Source organism: Mesocricetus auratus, unplaced genomic scaffold (assembly GCF_017639785.1).
Source record: "Mesocricetus auratus isolate SY011 unplaced genomic scaffold, BCM_Maur_2.0 Super-Scaffold_100029, whole genome shotgun sequence".
In the NCBI taxonomy this organism is placed as follows: domain Eukaryota; kingdom Metazoa; phylum Chordata; class Mammalia; order Rodentia; family Cricetidae; genus Mesocricetus; species Mesocricetus auratus.
Window position 1 is genome coordinate 12,858,288 of NW_024429210.1, and position 22,812 is coordinate 12,881,099.

The 22,812-nt window shown below is 42.7% G+C and overlaps 1 protein-coding gene across 1 annotated transcript; it reads left to right on the forward strand.

Moving 5' to 3' along the window:
* Positions 1-3,458: 3,458 nt before the first annotated feature.
* Cct4 (chaperonin containing TCP1 subunit 4) lies at positions 3,459-18,263 on the forward strand. Its single transcript, XM_005070374.4, has 14 exons — positions 3,459-3,732; positions 6,682-6,734; positions 7,540-7,629; positions 8,923-9,031; positions 9,677-9,819; positions 11,502-11,623; positions 12,026-12,158; positions 13,782-13,921; positions 15,436-15,532; positions 16,245-16,355; positions 16,431-16,561; positions 16,995-17,229; positions 17,728-17,841; positions 18,056-18,263. The coding sequence occupies exons 1-14, from the start codon at positions 3,606-3,608 to the stop codon at positions 18,068-18,070; spliced, it is 1,620 nt and encodes a 539-aa protein (XP_005070431.1). The 5' UTR covers positions 3,459-3,605; the 3' UTR covers positions 18,071-18,263.
* The last annotated feature ends 4,549 nt before the right edge of the window (positions 18,264-22,812 follow it).

Below are 22,812 nucleotides of genomic sequence, written 5' to 3' on the forward strand. Positions count from 1 at the left end.
ACATGAGGTAAAGGGAGAACTGACCCCACAAAGTTGCTCTCTGACCTCTGCACATGCGGTGCCATGCAAGCCTCCCCTCCTCCACTTCGTACGCATGTACAGACAAAAATAAAAGATTTTTAAAGTGAACTGACAGAGTGCAGATGCAAGGACCCTGTGGTTTGCAATAAACTCTCCCTGCCTGGATTCATGTCTACCTTTTCCAATTTTGCTTTTGGTACCATTTATTCTTCATTCAGGCACCCACTCAACAGATGCTAGTTGACAGTTGTGCTAGCCATTCTATTAGGCTTCAGAGGATACAGAGGTAAGTGGCTGTCTCTGTCTTAAAAGCATAAATTCTTGTAAGAAAAGATTACACACAAATAAATAACTCGAGTAAAATGTGTAAGGATTCAGCCATTACGCTGGCCTGCCTCTGTCACCTTGCAAAATGAACTCAGGCAGTACCCTGGTCAGCCCAGGGTTCCATGGCTGCGAGTAGTCTGCACGCAGGTGCAAAGGACCCCTTTAAAATTAAGATCCCAAGCCAGGTGGTGGTGGTGCACATCTTTAATCCCAGCACTCAGGAGGCAGAGGTAGGCAGGTCTCTGTGAGCCTAGTCTACAAAACCACACAGAGAAACCCTGTGTCAAAAATATAAATAAACAAACAAACAAATATAAAAGAAAGATCCCTGGCCACTTATGCTCTCATTCCTGCTGTTCCTCTGGGGCAGACATGACTTTTTCTGTCTCCTTCTTCTCTTCTGGCTGTCTCTGTTCTCTTTACCTCTTTTCTTACCCCCCTATAAAACTTTCAATCTAAGTGGTGTCTACAGGTCTCTGTTTCCCCATCTGCCCGCCGTTCATCGCCTACTGTCCATCACCCACCCGGGGACCGTGATCCTCGAGGTCCCACTGTGGGACCCAGGACCTGCTACCTGCAATCCCAACCCATTATTCATTATTCCTAACACAATGGACTTAGATTACTTATTCATTAGTATATTGAAGTAACATCAAGTTAGCTAATAGAAGAGATTGAAGAATTTAGCTTGAGGTTATGGACTCTGGTGAAATGCTATGTCTCCATGTGGAGGAGGTTTCTGTGAGCATCATAGTGAGAGTGAAAATGGTAATTAGGGTAGTCACCTGAAAGACAGGCAGAGGCCAGGTTACATATACATTCAGAATTTCTATGCAATGCCAATTTTATAAGTGACCAATGAGGAGAAAGAAAAAAAACTTTCCTCTGGTCATCTTCAGTTCTTGAATAGAACTTTGTTTTTTGGTTTTTGTTTATTTTTTTTTCAATTGGTTTTTTTGACACAGGGTTGCTCTGTGTATCCCTGGCTATCCTGGAACTCACTCTGTAGATCAAACTAGTCTTGAACTCAGATTCACCTGCCTGTGCCCCACAGCTCAGCTTTGGATACAACTTTGTAACAAAGACTGATAAATGAAAGAAAAACATAAACTTAAGTTTTACATGACATAGAAGACTTCAAGAGGAAATGAACCAAAAAATAAAGTTTGAGCCTGACAGCCATATGCTAATTAGGCAAATAGTAAAAGTTGGAAAAGTGACATCTGACAAAGGGGCTTGAGCCAACGGCTTTTAAGAGGATAAGGGTCACTTTACCAAGGTTTGTTTGTGCAAACTTCACTGGGCTTCCCTGCTTCCAGAAGGCACAGTGAAGACTCATTCCATAGGACAGTACTTCTGTCTCCTGCTTTTAGGGACAGGAGACATCAGAACCTGTGTTAGTTATGTCCCTGTTGCTGTGATAAAACACCATAACCAAGGCAATTTATAGAGGGAGGGTTTTCTTTGGGGGGGTGGTGGATATAGCTCCAGTGGGATAAGAGACCATCACTGGCACAGCAGGGAAGATTGGCAACAGCCGGGCATGGTGGCAGGAACTGAGAGCTCACATCTCAAACTGAAAACTGGAAGCAGAGAGCAAACTGGGAATGGATGGCAGCTCTGAAACAAACTTTGCCCCAGTGACATCCTTACTCCAGCAAAGCTACACCTCCTAAACTTCCCCAGTCAGAGCTACCAACTAGCGACTAAGCATTCACATGTCTGAAACCACGATACCAGTACCTGTTCCCCTGTATTACAGCAGTTGTTTTGGCAACCATTGAATATTTGTGTGCTGCAGGGGGGGGGGGTAAACTGGTCTTTGGAAAAGAAGCCTCCCCCCAGGGGCAGCTTGAAAACTTCACCTCCTAGTCTTAGTAGCCTGAATGCACGTAAAAGCTCCCCGTGATCGCAGGACTAAGTCCATGGAACAACTGTTCCTTAGCCTACTGCAGGCATCTGACACTTTATGGGCTCTTAATGATTAATTGGGAGCTAATAGTGAATGAGTATCACCTGTATGAACTGCCCTAGTCAATGACAGTGGTTATAGGTGAAAAGTTTCTGCACCCCGATAAGCCTCTCTGCCAAACCAGAACAAATCAAACCGAGAAGCCCTGTCTTGAGAAAGAAAGAAGGAAAAGTCCCACGTTTAATGGATACAACATTCCCGGGTGGTCTTCCAGTTCCCCAGAGAGGAGACAGGAAAGGGAGACGGGAAAAACCACGAGTCTGTTCTCTGGGGGACAGTTTAAATAGCCTGTGGGAGCGGTCCTGGGCATCTCTGGGGCAGGGGTCATCATTTGGCAGGCTTTCTGAAATGCATTAGGGTTCGGAGGGACATAAGAGGGGAGGGCTTGAGTGGAATTTCCACGATAACATCCCAGACTCTTCTGGGGATATGGGTGCCAGGGGCTGGGCCAAGTTTTCACCATAACGACAGGCACCTGGCAGCTCACCTGAAGGCGGAGTCCTGGCTCTCTACTGGCTTCTATGGCCTTACAGGTTGAACTGGTTTCAGCTCCATCATCCACGAAGACGATGGGATTATGACGATCAGCTAAGGTAACCGGTGTTACTCAGTTACTGCTAATCAGTTGTTAGTCAGCGCTATAATTACGGAAGAGGTCGTCCTAACCAGAAGGCTGGCGGGTCCAGCATCCCACAACTGTTAGGATTCCGTGCCACTTAACCAGTGTGTGGAAAGCTCTAGGTGGTTAAAATGAATACAAAACAAAAGGGAAGAGTCCGCCCACGGCAAACCTCTCCTTCGAGACACCTTTATCGAAGTGAATAAACTAGGAATAAAATTTAGATTTAGACGTCGAGAAAAGGACTGGCTGCGCCACACCCACTCCGGAACAAAGACAGGGCCGTCACGGTGGTGTCAACGCGATCAGCCCGAGCTAATGGCCCTGACGTCGCCGGAGAGTGGACTGAGGAGACGGCAAGTCCCCAACCACGCCTAAAAACCCCTCTCGCTCCATGGCAGCGTCCAAGCACAGGGCCCGCTGAACCGGCCGCAGGCCTGACCTCCGCACCCGGCGCGCCGCGGGCAGCCTCTTACGTCACGCCTGCGCCGGGCCTGCCGCAGGCCCCCTCCTCGACTTCCGCCTCCTCTGCGGCGTCGCTTTCTGGAAGGTTCGTGGAGGAGGAGGAGGAAGGGGAGGAGGCGGCCAGAGACCGTTACTCCTCAGCGGGCCGGAATCCGTGTCCATCCGCCCTCCTGAACCCGCGCGGACGTCGCCAAAGTTGCCATGCCGGAGAACGTAGCTCCCCGAAGCGGCGCACCCGCCGCGGGGCCGGGCAGCCGCGGGAAAGGCGCCTACCAGGACCGCGACAAGCCGGCCCAGATCCGCTTCAGCAACATCTCGGCGGCCAAAGGTAAGCGCCCCGCGCCGGCACGGCCCGCGTGGCTGGCGGTGCTTCCGTCCCGCGGGCCGGGCGCGCCCCGGCGTGGGGCTCGGCGCCCGGCGTCTCCCCGGCGGGCCTGTGCGGCCTTCGTCACGTCGGTACGGGCCGCGGGTCGGAGCCGGCGGCACCCGGGTGTGGATGACGGGCTTGCCCTGGCTCGGTGGTGTTAGTCGGATAACCCGAGTTAAGTTGGGTGGGTTCCATTGAACTGGCAGGTGGAGAACTCCAACGTGGCCCACACAGACCCGAGAGGTTTAGTCTCTGCATGTGTTATTTTATATGTTTTTTTTCTTTTACTTGTGAACCAAAGTTCCCTTCCTGTAAATTCGGGGAAGATGAACAGTTGCTTTCTGTAACTTTTGAGGGTTTAGAGAACCCGAACTGAAATTAAAATGGGGAGGGAAATTACAAACAAAGCCTTAAGAGGTCCTTGCCTGGGTGTGTCTGGAATGCAGTTCTTTATTTGGGCTGGAGGAAACAGATGCTCGATGTGAGATGTAAGATCAGAAAGGTAGATTGTCCGTGTCTTGAAGGACCTGGGATCCTGGAAAACGTTTGTGTTTATTTTCAGTACAGCCTTAAGTGGGGTGGGGTGACAGTTAGCCTGTGGGGTTGCTGGGAGGATTCAATGTGGAAATGTATAAAGTATACCCTGCAAGAGCTGCAGTCTCCAGCCTGCTGTGAGATTAGTGTCAGGGAGGTGAAAGGAAGTCGTAGAAGTCGAGTAGGTCAGATGGGCAATTGAAGTTTGGAGAGAATACCTAGTGCCTGGGAATGGAGTTCATTAATTACACAGGTGATGATGGAAACATTGACGTGTTGAAAAATAAAGTCTAGGACCATCTGAGTAACCAAGAGAGTGTACACTATGTTACAAAATTGGGAAACTGACTTGAGGTGACTGTCTTAGTTAGGGTTTCTATAGCTGCCAGAGACTCACCATGAGAAATACCAACTTGGGGAGGAAAGGGCTTACACTTCCACAGTAGGCTACCTATCTTTGGAGGAAATCGGGATTGGAATTCAAATGGCAGGAACCTGGAGGCAGGAGACCATGGAGGAGAGCTGTTTTCTGACTTTCTCCTCGTGACTTGCTCAGCTTGCTTTTTTACAGAACCCAGGACCACTTGCCCAGGGATGGCATCACCCACCGTGGACTGGGTTCTTCCCCACCAATCACTAAGAACGTTTCCTATACTCAGCCTACAATCCATCCACAACCCCAGAGAACCTAGAACTCTTCCAGAAACAGATGGAAGCAGATGCAGAAATCGACAACTAACCATTGGGCCAAGCTCCTGGAGTACAATCAAAGTGAGGGAAGAGTGATAATATGAACAAAGGAGTCAAGACCATGATGGGGAAACCCACAGAATCAGCTGGCCCGAGCTACTGATAGATCACTGACTCGGGTCTGACAAATGTGGGACCTGCATAATGCTGAACTAGACTCCCTTAATATAGGAGACAATGGTGTGACTGGGACAATGTATGAGGCCACTGGCAGTGGGTCCAAGATCTAACACTAAATGCACAGACTGACTTAGTGGAGCCCATTCTGTATGGAGAGATACCTTGCTCAGCCTAGACACAGGGAGGAGCAGATGGGACATGGAGGGGGGAACTGGGGTTGGAATGTAAAAAAAATTTAATAAAATCTTCACTTGAAGTGTTAAGAAAAAAAAAGACCATTTCCAACAGTCTTGCCTGCAGCCCAGCCTCATTTGGCATTTTCAAACTGAGGTTCCCTCTAGGATGACAGTAGCTTGTGTCAGGTAACAGGACGAATGGAGCCGTGCACATGGGAAGGAGGTCATCCAATGCCTGTGAACCTGACTGACCACCTGCTGACAGAGCGAACGGCAAACTCTAGTTTTTCCAAAACAAAACCCTAGGAAGTGAGAAAGGCTTCTGTCAAGTCCACCTTGAGCTCAGTTCTGGGCGCTCATTTGTTTTGGTGTTACCTGCTTAGCTTAGCTGCCCTTTTTTTCAAGTAAAGACAGTGCTTGTTGGTGATGAGGAAAATTGCACAGACAGAAAATACTGTTAGCTCAGTGTGAGCCATTTAACAGTCACTGTCTTGTACCTAGTTTGTGCTACAGATTAACCTTCTAGAGACGTAAAGAGTCTAAAGTACTGTATTTCTTTGGGTAGTGAATATCTTGAAGCAGGTCCACTAAAATTACCTGAAACTGATGACTGCTAGACCAGAGTCATGAAATAGTAAGATATAGTAACGTTATATAAGGGGTTTTCTGTTAAACTCTTTACTCTTTTGGTTTTTTGTTTTGTTTTTTGAGACAGAATTTCTCTGTGTAATGGCCCTGGCTGTCCTGGAACTCACTTTGTAGACCAGGCTGGCCTTAAACTCACAGAGATCCTCCTTCCTCTTCCCGTTGAGTGCTGTGAACTAAAGACCTCCACCAACACCGCCTGCAGATTCTTTACTGGATATGGGCAAAAGCACTAGTTATGGAATACAGAAAATTTATTAAACTGCTGTGTCCTCAGCAGATTATGTTCTTGTGTACTGTGTTAGGATCGCTAACTTCCATTGCAGATTGTCCTGTTTTAAGGAATAAAGAAATTAAAACTCTCGGAACGTAAGACTAGATTGTACTGTTTTTGGGTCTCACAGGAATCCTCAGGATGTGTTCTGCATACATAGACATAGCACATGTGAAGTGTTCTAGTTTGTACCATGTCCTAATAAGGACAAATTTGAAACAAAACACATTGCTCTTTTTTTTTTTTTTTTTTTTTTTTTTTGGTTTTACGAGACAGGGTCCAGCCAGGCCTCGAACTCACGGAGATCCGACTGCCTCTGCCTCCAGAGTGCTGGGATTTAAGGCGTGTACCACCACTGCCCGGCTCACTTTGCTCTTTTTAAAAGTCTTGGTTTTTGTTTTTATTTAACAGCGGTTGCTGATGCCATTAGGACAAGCCTTGGACCTAAAGGAATGGACAAAATGGTAAAAATATGTGTATTTATTGAGATTCCTGTTTACATTCTGAGGTCTGGTGTTTGCTTTGTGCTGTTTGGGGCTGGCAGGTAGTTCTGTGGTAGTGTGCTTGCCTGTGTGGAACAAGTCCCTAAGTTGAAGCGCTTACTATGCTGCCCCCTCTCCCTCTTCAAATCCCTCCAAAAGTGTTAATTCATAAAAGGAGTGATGACTTTGATAGCATTGTAACTATATAGTGTAGTGCCTTTTGAGTTTGTGTCATTTGAGTCCGTCTCAACTAGCTGAGACTGTTCCTTGATGCTTCTGTCTTCTGTCTTAGCCCGAGTGCGTGGATGACAAGTGTGACCACATTCTCCACTCCACTTTTCAAGCTGTTGTTTTCTTAATTGACTGGCAGCATGAAACAGATAATCTAATGACATTGGATTGATGTGTCCTCAAACTTGAGAGCTAGATCTGGCACCGCTGGTCTCTGAGTGATGTGCTCAAATGTGTACATGCACAACCACACATACAATTAAATATAAAGTAACCTGACAGAGCCAGTTATGTCCTTTGTAAAGTTGAAACTGAATGTTCTTATTGTTATACTAGTGAAAGAATTTAAAATTAAGCAATATGCATACATAAATTGTATGTTAATAGTAAATGGAATGGTTATGTCCTTTGTAAAGTTGAAACTGAATGTTCTTATTGTTATACTAGTGAAAGAATTTAAAATTAAGCAATATGCATACATAAATTGTATGTTAATAGTAAATGGAATGGACCTTGTAGAGTACTGGATTAAAATTTTTGAAAACAAATTTTCTAGATTCAAGATGGAAAAGGTGATGTGACCATTACAAATGACGGTGCTACCATTCTGAAACAAATGCAAGTATTGCACCCAGCGGCCAGAATGGTAAGTATAAATAATTGGTTTGGTTTGCTTTTTTTTTTTTTTTTTTTTTACGAGACAGGGTTTCTCTGTATTATTTTGGAGGCTGTCGGTCCAGCCTGGCCTCGAACTCACAGAGATCCGCCTGCCTCTGCCTCCCGAGTGCTGGGATTAAAGGTATGCGCCACCACCGCCCGACAAGTGTTTTGCTTTTTGAGACAGGGTCTTGTTCTGTAGCCCTGGTGACCTGGCTAGCCTTGAATTTGACAGTCTAGCTTCATCCTCCTGAATGCTGTGATTATAGTCATGGACATGTTCTGTCTGGTTAAGTGCTTTGTGGTTTTTTTTTTTTAATATTTTATTTATTATGTACACAATCTTCTGCCTGCATGCCAGCAGAGGGCACCACATCTCATTCAAGGTGGCTGTGAGCCACAATGTGGTTGCTGGGAATTGAACTCAGGACCTCTGGAAGAGCAGCCTTAACCTGAGCCATCTCTCCAGCCCAAGTGCTTTGTTTTTGAAGTGTATTTGTATGTGGAGAATTTTTTGCCTTTATGCTAAAATTGACTTTTTTAAGATACACTGTTTTGAGTGTGAGGTAGTCCATAAGAGAACTATTTTATTTGCTTGCTCTGTGCTGTGGAATAAGCCCATTGCATGTGTGCTCAGCAGGCACTGTAGTATTGAGCCACACCCACAGTTCTTAGAAAACAAAATCATTTTACTCGCATCAAACCATGCTGGTTTTCTACTGTTTACTAAAAATAATTCAAGAGTCAATTTTGTGAGGCAGGAGGATGATTAGAGCCTCGTAAAGACAACATGGAACCCTGCTTCAGAAAAAGGTCCTCCGTCCTTACTTAAAGGTGACTTTGTAAATGAGTAAGGGTGAACTTATATATGATTACTTCAAAAAAACTTGAGTAGGTAATCTCAAAAGCATGGAGTGGCTTTCCTATGTTCTTTATCTAAGATACCTATAAAACCTTAATGTTTTTTGTTTTTTTGTTTTTTTGTTTTTTTTTTGAGGCTGGGTATTGTTTAGGCCTGGGCTGCCTAGAACTGGCTGTGTCGCAAGGGAGACCTTGAACTTGATCCTCCTCTCTCTTCAAGGTTCTGGAGTTAACTGTAGCACCATACCTTCTTTATGCTGTTTGGGGTTCAAACTCAGGGCTTCATGGGTGCTAGGCATGCTAGGCTCTGTTGGGAATGTGTTACATCTTGCAATTCTGTGTTGGTGACATTGATATGATAGTGTGAGTTAGATGTCACTGGGTTCTCATTTCTCTGTTTTGGCGTGTTCTGTTCACATAGCTGGTGGAGCTGTCTAAAGCTCAAGACATAGAAGCAGGGGACGGCACCACATCAGTTGTCATCATTGCTGGCTCTCTCTTAGACTCCTGCACCAAGCTTCTGCAGAAAGGTATGTAGATGAGCTTTTAAGACAAAACTTCTGAAACGCCAAGTTGTTACTAAGTAATGTGGGATTTAATAGGAAGCAACAACATTTTTACCAACAAATGCTATTTTGCTTCTGAGTTTTGAAAGGCTTCTCTTTGTAGAAATAAATTGAATTCTGTTTTCCAAAAATAAATGATAGTAGTGTTGCTAATCTAAGGCTTAGAGAAGAGATGTCTTAGATGAGAAAGTAAGAGCTCTTGCTTTGATGAGTAATGTTTTGTCATAGTAACAACTCTCCAGTCACTCTGCATTTAAAAAAATGTGTGATGTTTTAGAAAACATAAAATTGGTTATAGCTTTAACATTACATGAAAATTTCCTTGATCTGTTTCAAATTGAGTAGAAGTTAACTGTTAACCATGACCAGCAGTTACTTAACCATTCTGTTTACAACTAAATTGTAATATGAAGAATATTTGGAGCCTCAAAGTATAGTTTAGTGGGTTTTTTGGTCTGGAATTCTAGAGGCCCTGGGGTCAACCTCAGGACCACAACAGAAAAAGGAAGGAGGGAAAATTTTAGATGGCTTTGACATTTTAATGAGTAAAACATTTTAAAATATGACAAATAGTAGTTTGTTATAACTAACTTGGTTTTTAACTGATAGGTATACATCCAACTATCATTTCTGAGTCATTTCAAAAAGCTTTGGAAAAGGGTCTTGAAATCCTTAATGGCATGTCTCGACCTGTGCAACTGAGCGACAGAGAAACTTTGTTAAATAATGCAACCACTTCATTGAATTCAAAGGTGAGACTATCACTAAGGGACAATTAAATTACAGTTAAAAGATGTGTTCTGGTGTTGTAGTCATGATTGCCATACTGTATATAACTTGCCTCAAGAACTACTAAGTCATAGTAATAATTTCTATAACTGAATTGATTTTTAAGGTTGAGATCAGAGGCGGTGGCACATGCCTTTAATCCCAGCATTCAGAAGGCAGAGGCAGGGGGTGATCTCTGTGTGTTTGAGGCCAGCCAGGTCTACACAGAAAAACCCTGTATCTAACCCCCCCCAAAAAAAAAGAGTTCATTATAGATGTCATCTCTATTTCTAGTTTTCAAATGGCTATTGGGAACTTGCTCATCTCCAAATTCAAAAGTTGCCATAGAATTTCTGTCAACATGGGTAGTATTTATTTAATATTGTACAAGAGTTATCCTAAGTTTTACATTTACTGTTTTCCAGGATTTTACGTTGCCATTCCCATATTACAGGTGGGAAAATAAATACAGAAAGTTAAGTAACTTAGTGCACTTGTAAGAGATAACACTGGTATTTGAACTAGGCATGGAGTGCCCATCCACTAACCAGCTCTTTATATATGTGCTACTTTTTTACCTACAAAATTTAAAGCAGTGGTGATTTCAGGTGAAATAATAAAATTTAAAAATTGAGACTGAAGAGAAAAATATCCATACACAATGTTTTTTTAAGTTTGTAAACAAAAATAACAAAGTTTCATGTTGCCATCTGCTCTATAATGATTTCGCTAAGTACAATTCTTTTTCTTTGCATTTATTTCCCTTAACTACAAATCTAGATGGTTGAGGGTAGGGCACAGTAGCAGTACACACCTTTGGTGTGGTTTTGTTAAGGGTTTTTGTTTGTTTCCAGCCGTGGTTTCCCTGTTCAACAGTCCTTGCTCTGTAGCCCAGGCTGGCCTAGAATTCACTGAGATCCTCCTGCCACTGCCTCCTGAGTGCTGGGATTAATGGTGTGTACCGCCACTGCCTCCTGAGTGCTGGGATTAATGGTGTGTACCGCCACTGCCTGGCTGCACTATACAGCGAAGGCAAGCAGATTTCTGAAGCCAGCCTAGTGTACATAGCAAGTTCTGGGCCAACAGAGGCTATGTGGTAAGACCCCGTCTCAAAATAACAATAATAAAGTAACCTAGATGGGATTAGATAGAAAGAATAGTGTATTACCAGAGACAAATGACCTAATCTTTCTGTTTTAGTCCACCAAGGACATGAAAAATTTTGAATACTATTTGCTGTTTTGTCAGCCCTTGGTATTCGGTACATAAATAACCTAATATGATATCTTGATTAAAACTATTGACTATCTGGAGAGTCCCAGATGTTCTTAGAATAAAAGAGAACCATGTGTTACTGGCGAACTAGGTGGGTAAGTGTCATCTTTTAAAAAATTTATTTATTTGTATTTTAAGTACATTGGTGTTTTGCCTGCATGTATGTCAGAGTAATGGCATCAGATCCCCTGCAACAGGAGTTACAGACAGTTGTGAGCTGCTATGTGGGTGCTGGGAATTGAACCCAGGTCCTCTGGAAGAGCAGTCTTCTCTCCAGCCCTAGGGAAAAAAATCTTTAACCATAGTGTCTCCTCTGGTTATCCAGATAGGAGGTTTTTGTTTTTTTATTAATTACTGTTTCTGTGGAAGTAACTTTCTGTTTTAAATCTAGGTTGTCTCCCAGTATTCAAGTTTACTCTCTCCGATGAGTGTCAACGCAGTGATGAAAGTGATTGACCCAGCCACGGCTACCAGTGTAGATCTTAGAGATATTAAAATAGTGAAGAAGCTTGGGTAAGCACCTCTAATTTCAATTTCAGTATTACCCAGACCAGATGATGTTCAAGAACTGGGTGTGGTGACTTAGTCATAGAATCCCAGCCCTTGGGAGACTGAGAAGGGAGGGTGGCTATGAGTTCAAGGCCAGCCTAGACTAACTAGTGAGTGTCAGGTCAGTCTGAGCTAGAGTGGTACAGCCTTAGGCTGATCACCTTCCAGGGGCAGTGGATATAACATAATGAGAAATAACTTACCTGAAAGTGAAAATTAGAAAACACTGGCTGGCTTGGACTCTTTTGGTATGGCAATCTGCTTGTGTTTCCTTCCGGTGGGGTGGAAGTGTACCCAAGAGATCTGGGAGTGGGTTGAGAACGACTGAGGCCAAAGCACTCTTCACTGTTTGATTATTTCTCCTAGTGGGACCATAGATGACTGTGAGCTGGTGGAAGGGCTTGTTCTCACCCAGAAGGTGGCAAATTCTGGCATCTCAAGAGTTGAGAAGGCCAAGATTGGCCTTATTCAGTTTTGTTTGTCTGCTCCTAAAACCGATGTAAGTAAAGTCCAAGTTGGTTCCTATTTATTAATTTTTAATAAGATGTATTAAGATAAAATTTGAAAATGCTGGTACTAATTCTTTAAAATGTAATTTGATTAATGAAAAGAATAAAATTGAGACAATAAAAATTGTTGCAGCTATAAATAACATGAGTGAAGACAATGACTGTAGGAGTTTGCGTGAAATAAAAAGCTGTGTGTATGTTGTATTCATTCCTTGTGTTTGCAGATTGTGTCCTTTTTTTACTTAAGATTTACTTAGATAAATAGTGTTCTGGCATGTAGGTGGTTGTGAGCCACCATGTGGTTGCTGGTAGTTAGACTCAGGTTCTCTAGAAGAACAGCCAGTGCTCTTAACCTGAGCCATCTCCCCAGCCCCTTGTCCCCCTTTCTGAAAGCACAGGCATTACCTACTGGAGCCCACAGGGATTTTGTTGTTTCTGCAATTAAAGCCTTAGACTAACTTGATAGCCAAACTATAAAAATCACTTCTTTGTTAGGATATTCCTGTATTATTATTATTCTCTAAACAAGGTGTTTGCCACCTCAGATTTGTTTTGTTTGGCTAACATGTAGGTGTGTTGTTCAGTATTTTGTTTCTCAAAAAGATTTGAGGCCATACAGAAATGGATGGTTATTTTTTGTTTTGTGTTTTCATGACAGCATCTCTCTGTGTAAAAGCCTTGGTTGTCTTGAACTAGCTCTGTAGACCAGGCTCAATCTCATAGAGAGATCTTCCTGCCTCTGCCTCCTGAGGCTGGAATTAAAGGTGTGTGCCACCACCAGCTGGACAATGGTTAATTTCTTGTCGTCAATAAGATTTGTCAACTTGGTTTTTTTGTTCAGTTAGTTTTTAGACAGGGTCTGTTTTATTTCTTTCTCCTTTTCCCTTCCTCTCTTCTCATTCGTTGTTTTTCTGGAACTCCTTATATAGACCATGCTGGCCTCAAACCTACAGAGATTAACCTGCCTCTGCCTCAGCTGCCTCCTGGTATTAAAGGTATGCACCACCATGCCTAGTTCTGTCTCAAGTCATAGAGTAAAAGGATACAGTAGAAATTATTTCTGTACCACATATGATATTGACAAGCCAGAGTAAAAATGATGCAATTAAAATTATTTTTATAATACATGTGATGCATGGGAAAACTTCATATTGGGGGAATAGTAACCACTTTGCATTTGTCACTTATCAAAAATGTATTTGCAGAAAGTTTCAGACAGCAGTAGAGCCTGCTATGGTCATGCATACCAATAATCTCATCCCTCAGGTGGTTGGATGATGAATTCCAGGCCAGTCTGAGCCTACATAGTGAGGACTTGTCTTTCAAACATACAAAAAACAGTAATGGGTACACTTAAAATTTTAAAAAGAACCAGCTTTAGACAGGTGGTGGTGGTGCATGTCTTTAATCCTAGCACTTGAGAGGCAGGTAAATATCTTGATTTTTCTGGACAGCTTGGACTACACTGAGTAACCCTGACCTAAAAAACTAAATAAACAGGACCAGGCCTTTTTCTCTGCGTGCCTACTTAACTGTTTAGTGTTGGTTAGTCTTTTTTACTTTCTGTTCAAAATCTCTGGCTGTAATAATTATTGTGTTCTTGTTCCAATCAGATGGATAATCAAATAGTAGTGTCTGACTACGCCCAGATGGATCGAGTGCTTCGAGAAGAGAGAGCCTATATTTTAAATTTGGTGAAGCAGATTAAGAAAACAGGATGTAATGTCCTTCTCATACAGAAGTCTATCCTAAGGTCAGAGACTGTTTGCTTATCCCTGAATTTACACTTGATTTGTGATTCCTGTTAGTAATTTTTAAGGCAATATTTCATATGTATGTGTGTGCCTGGGTGTATACGCTACATACGTACAGGAGCCCTTGAAGGTCAGAAGAAAGCGTTCGATGCCATGGAACTGGCATTTATACGGCAGCTGTGAGGTGCGTATGCAAGTCTAGGAACTGAACCCACGCCCTCCACGAGAGCAGTGAGCACTGTTAACCACTGAGCCGTCACTGCCTCGCTCCCACCCCCACCATTTTTTTTTAATAAACATTTGTTTAGTATCTAACACATGGGAGATCTAAGTGAACATTTTGGTGCATCCTGTTTTCACTAGTAAAAACAGTACTATTTATAACATAAACATATAATAGATTCCATTTCTAGATTTTGAGAAAATGAAGGTTGTTCATGCCTATAAAGGTAACCTCAGTATTCAGAAGGCTGAATCTGAAGAATTGCTGTTGGTCGGCCAGTCTGGGGTGGAGTGATGCCTAAAAAGAAAGAGATTGCAGAGTGGCTTAGGTTTGAGACCACTTGTTGCTCTGCGTTTGATTCCGGGCATCCAAATGGTCTCACAGGTGTAGCTCCAGTTCCATGGAACGACGCTCATTCTGAACGACAAAGCACTCTGACACATTCATTTTAAAAACCGACAACCAGAAAGAGCATGACATGGTTTTTGAAAAGCTATTCTAAAATAACTGGTTGAGGCTAGAGGTGTAATGGAATCCATTGCATTTGCCTATGTGCACAAAGCCCTAGGTTTGATGCCAAGCATGGCATACATTGGGTGTGGTATTGGATGCCTATAATCTAGCAGTAGTAGTCCATAGAATTCTCAAATTTGAGCCCATGTCTCTTTGCTTCTGGATAGGCACAGTCCCACTTACTAGAGAGTCCTTCACTAGCAGGTGAAAAATAGTTTTAATCCCCAGTCATTTAGTGACTCTGACCTTGAGTAAATTGTTCCTCAAACTCAGTTTTTGCTTAACTTTCATCAGTGATGGAAATATCTGTCTTGCTGGCATCACAGGACTATTAGGGTTATGTCTGGTCATTTGTGAGAATTAGTCATGCTTCTAAATACATAAAGTATCATTAAATGTTTGTTCACTTAACAAAATACTCATTTGTTAAGATGAATCATAACCTAATTACTTGTGTGTACAGTTCTGTATTATAGTAAGTTTTCCAGTAAAATTAGAAACCTTCAGGATTTTGAACTTCTGCTGGGCATAATGGCACAAGACTTTGATCCCAGCACTTAGGCAGAGGTAGGCAAATTTCTGAATTCCAGATAGCTAAGGCTACAAAGGGAGACTGTCTAAAAAAGAAAAAATGTGAGAGAGAATTTTGAACTTTTAAATGAATATTAAAAGCGTTTTCCTTCATAATTGACCACTTGATTAGCAATAAAATTAAAATCTTAACTACTGAACAATAAAAAAATTTTAATCTAACATAACAAACACTTTGTATTTCAGAGATGCACTTAGTGATCTTGCATTGCATTTTCTGAATAAGATGAGGATCATGGTGGTTAAAGATATTGAAAGAGAAGACATTGAATTCATTTGTAAGGTAAGATAGTAATGTATGTAAAATGTTCATTAGCATGCATTGTGGGTTTGGTTTTTATATTATGGTTAGTAGTTTTGTGGGGGTTTGTTTGGTTGGTTAGTGGTTGGTTTTGGATATTTGAAACAGGGTTCTCTGCATAACCCTGTCTGTCCTAGAGATCACTATAGACCACACTGGCCTGAAATTCAGATCTGCCTACCTGGCTGCCTCACTTCCCAAGTGCTGGGATTAATGGTAGCGCCACCATTTATTTTTTTGTTTGTTTGTTTTTGTTTTTTTTTTGTTTGTTTGTTTGTTTTGGTTTTGGTTTTACAAGACAGGGTTTCTCTGAATTATTTTGGAACTCACAGAGATCCGCCTGCCTCTGCCTCCCGAGTGCTGGGATTAAAGGCGTGGGCCACCACCGCCCAGCCTGGTTTTGGTTTTTAAGGTTTTAGTTTTATGTATGAGTGCTGTGTGTGTCTGTACCATGTGGTTCCCTCAGAGGCCCCGGAACTGTAGTTAACATGGGTCTGCGAGCTGCTCTGAAGAGCAGCCTGTTGGTTACTGAGCCTTGGCTCCAGTCCCAGCAGTGGTTTTTGTTTGTTTTGTTTTGCATGCTGGGTATTAGGTCCAGTGCTTTGAGTAATATTCTCGACAATTTCTGGTCTACCACTTGAATTCTGTCTCCAGGGATGTTGTCCTGACTTGTGGACTTCTTATCTTTCCCCAGACAATTGGAACCAAACCAGTTGCTCATATTGACCAGTTTACTCCTGACATGCTGGGTTCTGCTGAGTTAGCAGAGGAAGTCAATTTAAATGGTTCTGGAAAACTATTCAAGGTAACAGCATTACAGTTAAGCTTTATTGTTTTTCTCCCCTCCCCCCTTATCTAATTTGTGATGTGTTCACTAAAGATTACAGGTTGTACAAGCCCAGGGAAAACAGTTACAATTGTGGTGCGTGGTTCTAACAAACTGGTGATTGAAGAAGCTGAGCGCTCCATTCATGATGCTCTCTGTGTCATTCGCTGCTTAGTAAAGAAGAGGTAATACAAACATCACTGAAGTAATATGGTTGTTAAGTTTGGGTGTGTGTGTTTGTGGTATGTATGTGGAGGCCAGAGAACAGTTGGGAGAGTCACTTCTTCCAACATGGAGGTCCCTGGGACCAAGCTTGGGTTGGGTGTCAGGCATTTTACCTGCTGAGCCATCTTGTTGGCCCTGGTGTTGTGAAGACTAGCTCGAGGGGCTGGGATGTAGTGGTTCTGTTGATACAGTGCTTCCTAGTATTCACTGGTTAAATGGGTGTGATGGGGCACACCTATAACCCTAGCACTTAGGTGAAGGAGGGGGCTCAAAAGTTCTGGGTCCTCCAGGCTAGCCTTGAACACACAAGACCCTACTTTTAAAAGACAATCAAATTGCCGTATTTTGACCTTTTAAAGTTATAAATAAACTAAAAATATTTTTGAATTTCAGAGCTCTTATTGCAGGCGGTGGTGCTCCAGAAATAGAGTTGGCCCTGAGACTGACTGAGTACTCACGAACATTGAGTGGTATGGAATCCTACTGTGTTCGTGCTTTCGCAGATGCCATGGAAGTCATCCCATCTACACTAGCTGAAAATGCTGGCCTCAATCCCATTTCTACAGTAACAGAACTAAGAAACCGGCATGCCCAAGGAGAGAAAACTACAGGCATTAATGTCCGAAAGGTAATGACCTAATGCTTAGGAATGTTGGGAAAGGAAATGTTTCTAGTTTGTCATTGTTAGTTGGTTGAAAGGCTTTGTAGTTAGAAGTAGCATGAGGTTGCACATGCTTTTAGTCTCAGCATTCGGTAAGCAGAGGCAGGCGCATCTCTGTGAGTTTGAGACCACCCTGGTCTACAGAGTTGAGTTCCAGGGCAGACTCCAGTGCTACACAGAGAAACCCTGTCTTGAAAAAACAAGTAGGTAATTTTGGATTAAAAACCTGAATCCTGGAAAGGTCACTCTATATCCTGCAGAGTAAAGATGGTGCCATGGGAAATAGCATTCATTAACTGCCTTTTTTTTTTTTTACTAACCTGTCAGTCTTCAATTTCCCCCATTGTAAAGACACGGCACATGATAAGCCTTAATCCTAGTTCTTAAGTGTTACGGGTCTCCAAAGAATGGCACTTCCTGGGCTGTATGTGCAGTCAAATACTGAAATTGTCGGTTCCTCCACAGGGTGGAATTTCCAACATTCTGGAGGAAATGGTTGTCCAGCCTCTGTTGGTGTCAGTCAGTGCTCTGACCCTAGCAACTGAAACTGTCCGGAGCATTCTGAAAATAGATGATGTGGTAAGCGAATAGAGATTGAAACTTCCCTGGGAGGTCAAAGGGACTTTTATTTTTTGTTTAAAAACATGCTGCCTACCAAGATGATACCAATCCATAACTAATTTTCTTACCTGCAAAAATAAGGCAAAATTTAGATAATTACTTTAAACACAATGTAACAATTTATGTCTTTACAAGTTTTGAGACCTGTTTTTCTTTTTGTTGTTGTTATCAGGTAAATACGCGATAATCTGGATAAGGCTGACCGATTGGTACCATATGGACAGAGTACTGTAGCAAAAAATGGAGACGATCACCTTGGTGTTCCATGTCTAGAAGCTTGCTTCTTCAGAGTTTTTGGGCATTGTCTCCCAGTTGGCATTTCTTTGAAATTGTATTGAAACAGTTTAATGAAAATATTAAATATTTGATTCCAAACTGCACATTAATTTGTCACTCTCAAATTACATTCTTTCATACTTTGGGGAGGAAATCCTATAGGCAAACTCCACCCACTCAAAATTAACCTATACGTGTTAATCTTGTCACGGGCTCAATCCAATGTATTCTATTAACTTTCTTGTTTGTTTGTGGTCCTGTTATATACTAGGCTGGCCTAGAACTTAACTATTTGGATGACCTTAAACATTTGATCTTGTGCCTCCACCTTCCAAGTGCTAAAGCTGACAGGCGTACACTCTGGTGCCCTTTTTTAATACTGGGGTGAGACTCGGGACTTTGTGCATACTAGGCAAGAATTCTACCAACTTGAGCTGTTTCCCTACCCTGGTCTGGACTGTTGGTTTATTTTTGAGATGGTATATCAAGTAGCCCTATCATGAACTCATCCTGTCACTGGGAATCATCTCAACTCCTGATCCTCCCACCTCAGCCTGTTTTTAAGGTAAGTCACATTTTGCCCTATATAGTCACAGAATCCAAGAAGTCAGTTAAGGAAAATAAAGTTGACAGCCTGAGTATCTTGGATCATCCAGAATTTAGTTTTTCTCTCAAGTGATTGTTAAACAGATCAGATACATCTTTAGAAACTTAAGTGGAAACACTATTCTAACTCACACTGTAGATACTAGGATGTTACCCATTACTTAGTCTTTATCTAAATGTGTAACTGATTTGACAGTTTTTCAAGAGGACTCTTGTAAGAAAGGGTTGTGTGGGGTGTATAGCACAGCAGCTAACAGTGGCAGTCTAGTCCAACTGTTTGTAGGATTAGAACAAGTCAGAAGGCTCATCCAAAGTTCCTGTCAGATATTTTTTAGGCTGCTCTTAATTACTAATGTGCAGGGCTAGACCAGCTAAAGCAGCAAAGATTTTGTGCTTACATTTAAGTGCTGCTCCTTACCTTTCGCTTTAGTATAAAGCTTTTAAGGACTGAGGAGAGTGTAAGAAATAGTGTGAAGACTACTCTCCATGGAGATTTAGCATGTTGCCATTAGGCAATTCTGAATCATGCTTGAAAGTGACCACAGTGTGCAAAACTGCAGAAGAGTCTCAGGACAGCATGTGTTAAGCTTGCTTGAGGAACCCGTCACCAAAAGGAGCAAAGGGTGATGTGGTTAAGTCCCTAACAGACTGGATAGGCAGTGCACAAGGAACCCAGCAGAGCTCGAGTTTGCACGTTAAAATGGCCAAGAGGTGCTAAATAGAGGCACTTGAGCTTGGAAAGCACTGACGCTGGAAGAGCTGCGCTTAGGTTATGAAGAGGGCTTATTAGAGTGCAGAGTAAACCATGCTGGAAGTACGGAAGTCACAGTACTCACAAGACTCGGGAACCCAGGAATGTTGAACACAGGGCTGTCCCTTCAAAGGGAGGTATGTATAATGTTTTTCCCTCAAAGGCTGGGAACAGACATGCTCAGTAGCTTGTTGACCTTTTTGTACTATCTGGGTGGCCAAAACATAGCAGTCCTCCCCAGAGGGTCTGCAGAGCCCATCTTCATGGAAGATGTCACGGATGTGGTCATGTCTTAAATGTTACTATGCACATGGGATTGCGTTATTTCCAGGGGAAAAAGTCACCAAATTGGGCTGTTCTTAAATTTGGCTAACATAAACTACCTGATGTCAAGACTCAAGGGAGTTTGAACCAATACCATCTACTGAGTCATCTTGAACTGAACTACTTTCTTGCCTGTCTTGGACTCAGCTAGTCGTGGTGTTGCTGAAACCTCTGTAACACCAGACATGCGTTGATGCATTCATACAATCTATTTTTAGTTGTGGATATGCATTTTGTGTTTTAGCTTAATTGAGCTACATACAGTATTATGTTCATTTTCTTCTGAGAAAATTATCATTTTTTACACTAATTTTTTTCACTAAAACTTGTCAAACTGGTTTGGAGCATAAAGTTCAGGGTAGCTGTTCTGAATTATCTGAAAGCAAATTGTGCAGATTGAAACTTACTAAGTACTTTCAAAGAACAAGATTTTTGTTATTTGATGGTCTTTTGTTTCTGGCTGTTCTAGAACTCACTCTGTAGAGCAGGCTGGTCTTGAACTCACATAAATCCACCTACCTCTGCCTCCGCCTCGTAGTGCTTGGAACTAAAAGCATGTACCACTCTTTTTCTGTTTTAAAGATTTATTGTGCATACAATGATCTGCCAGAACAGGACACCAGATCTCTTTATAGATGGTTATAAGCTGGGAATTGAGCTCAGGACCTCTGAAAGAGCAGCCAGTGCTCTTAACCTCTGAGCCATCTCTCCAGCCCCTGTGTATTCAGTTTTAACTGCAACCAGAACTTGTCTATAAATGTAAACTCAGCAAAACTCAATGAAAATTCTCACAAAGGATGGCTGTCTGTGAGGAATGTATAGTAAAGATTGTATGCATTTTTGATAAGGTGTGTGCCACAAGCCTTTTGTCAGAAAACTTAGACTGACAAACACACACATAGGTTGTTAATATTTCTGAACACGTGATTGGCTGACAGCCTCTACCCATAGCCTAGATAGGGCCCTCCACACTATCCCACCTGAGAACAGGCCAATCCTTGGAAACTCAAGCCCAGGGGTGGAGAACATAGTCTTAGTGCTGGGGCTCTCTGAGCTGGTTGAGCAGGTCTCTGACTGCATTGTGCTTTGAGCCTCTTTCCATCCCGTTATCTCGCTTTTCCCTCCTAAGGTATCTGTGTCTTTCTCTGAAGTTTTTCCTACTTTACCTGTAAAAGCTTTTCCTACAGTACATCTCATAATTCTGACTTTTTCTGATGACTGCTTTCTAGAAGACATACAAAAAAGGGGTGGCAAGGCTCAATTTCCAATAAAAATTAAACATAAATTTAAGAAAATGGGCCAGGGAGACAGCTCAGCAAGTAAACACGATAGCTACACAACCCTAACTCCTTAAATTCAACCCAGAACCCATGGAAAAAGCTGGATGTAGTCATGGGCCTGTAGCACCTTCAGCCCTGTAAAGAGAGAGGAGGCAGAAACAGAAGAACAATCAGAAACTAGCCTGGAGTGCACAGCACAGCAAGCAGAAACAACAGAGATCTTGCCTTGGCAAGGTGAAGGAAAACCAGCCCCCTGAAAGCTGTTCTGTGACCTTCACATTCCCAACACATACATCACATGTTTGCACACACAAATACAATTTTTTAAGTGACAGAAAATGTTAATGCTGCAGATTAAATAAAATCATTGCCTGGGTGTTGGTGGCACACCTTTAATCCCAGCCAGGAGCAGAGGCAGGTGATGCTCTGCGAGTTCGAGGTGGGTCAGCCTGGTCTTCCTAAAGAGCAAGATCCAGGACAGGGCTACATAGAGAAGAAACCTTGTCTCAAACAATTAAAAACCTTTGCATGGTGGTGAATAGCATAAATTTCAGGAAGATTCTTCCAGTATTAGAAAACTGTTTCAGCAGAAGATACTACCTAGGAATTTTAAAGGGTCACAATGCATGCATGAATTTTTAAAGAAAAAGTTACACGCTGAACAAAAACAGTATGGCTGCAGATGTTACTCATGACAGCACTTGAGTGTTGTGTGTGCTTGGAGCCCTTGGCCTGACACAGCACAACAAAAAAGGAAGGGGTGAAGGAAGAGAAGGAAGGAAAGAAAGAAAAAAATTGGGGATTGGTAATTAATCTCTAATGAACTGGGGGTGGGGCACAAGGTTTTTTTTTTTTTTTTTCCCTATAGACAAGGTCTCACTATGCAGCCCTGGCTGACCTAAAACACTATAGATCAGGATGCCCTCGAACCCACAGAGATCCGCCTGCCTCTGTTTCCCAAGTGCTGGGATTAAAGACATGCACCACAATGCCTGACCAAAGTTGTGTATCCTAATAAGGTGGTGAAATCATGGTTATTCACTTGTCAGAATTCATGTAACTATACATTCACAATTATTTCACTGTCCTGTTACATTTCAATACAAAAGTGCAAAAGTCGTTCTACGATGATGCCATTTTCTTGCAGATCTGACCATTTCTGCTTCTTACTGTGTTAGTAGATGTCTGCAAATTTAGAATGCTGTCAGTGAAAAACTTTTCTGTTCTGTGTGCACACTAATGCCTGCCTACCCATTACTTACTAGTTTTATTTTCCTCCAGCCACCCACTTACATCGCTTCAGTCTGTAGATCAGTCTTGGCATAGAATTGGCTTACACCAAATCCCATTACAGAACAAGTTGCCTGTGGCTGACTGGAAGTCACTATCCTGTCAGTTGGACGACTATGGATCCCACCCACCTCTGGCTCATCAGTTCCGCTGGGAGAAGCTGAGGGAGGGGGAGGTGATGAGACTTGGCAGGTGCTCATAAGCGCACAAGGAAGGCCTGGTAGCCTGGGCGTCAGGGACAGGTTCTGTAGAAGGTGTGTCGCATAGTAAGGAAAGCTCCTGGAACCTTATGTCGGGGACAGGGGCGTTAGCTGGGCAGTGGTGTTAGGGCGCAGGTGGCTTCACCGTACCCACTGAGAGCACCGGAAGGAGCCTAAAACCTAAAGCTGATCGGAAAGTTGG

Bases quoted from the DNA above. Each gene is read 5' to 3' on its own strand.
- Cct4 (XM_005070374.4), top strand. From the start codon at position 3,606: ATGCCGGAGAACGTAGCTCCCCGAAGCGGCGCACCCGCCGCGGGGCCG. The intron at 9,820-11,501 runs GTGAGACTATCA...TTTTAAATCTAG, and splicing joins CCACTTCATTGAATTCAAAG to GTTGTCTCCCAGTATTCAAG. The intron at 16,356-16,430 runs GTAACAGCATTA...TGTTCACTAAAG, and splicing joins GTTCTGGAAAACTATTCAAG to ATTACAGGTTGTACAAGCCC.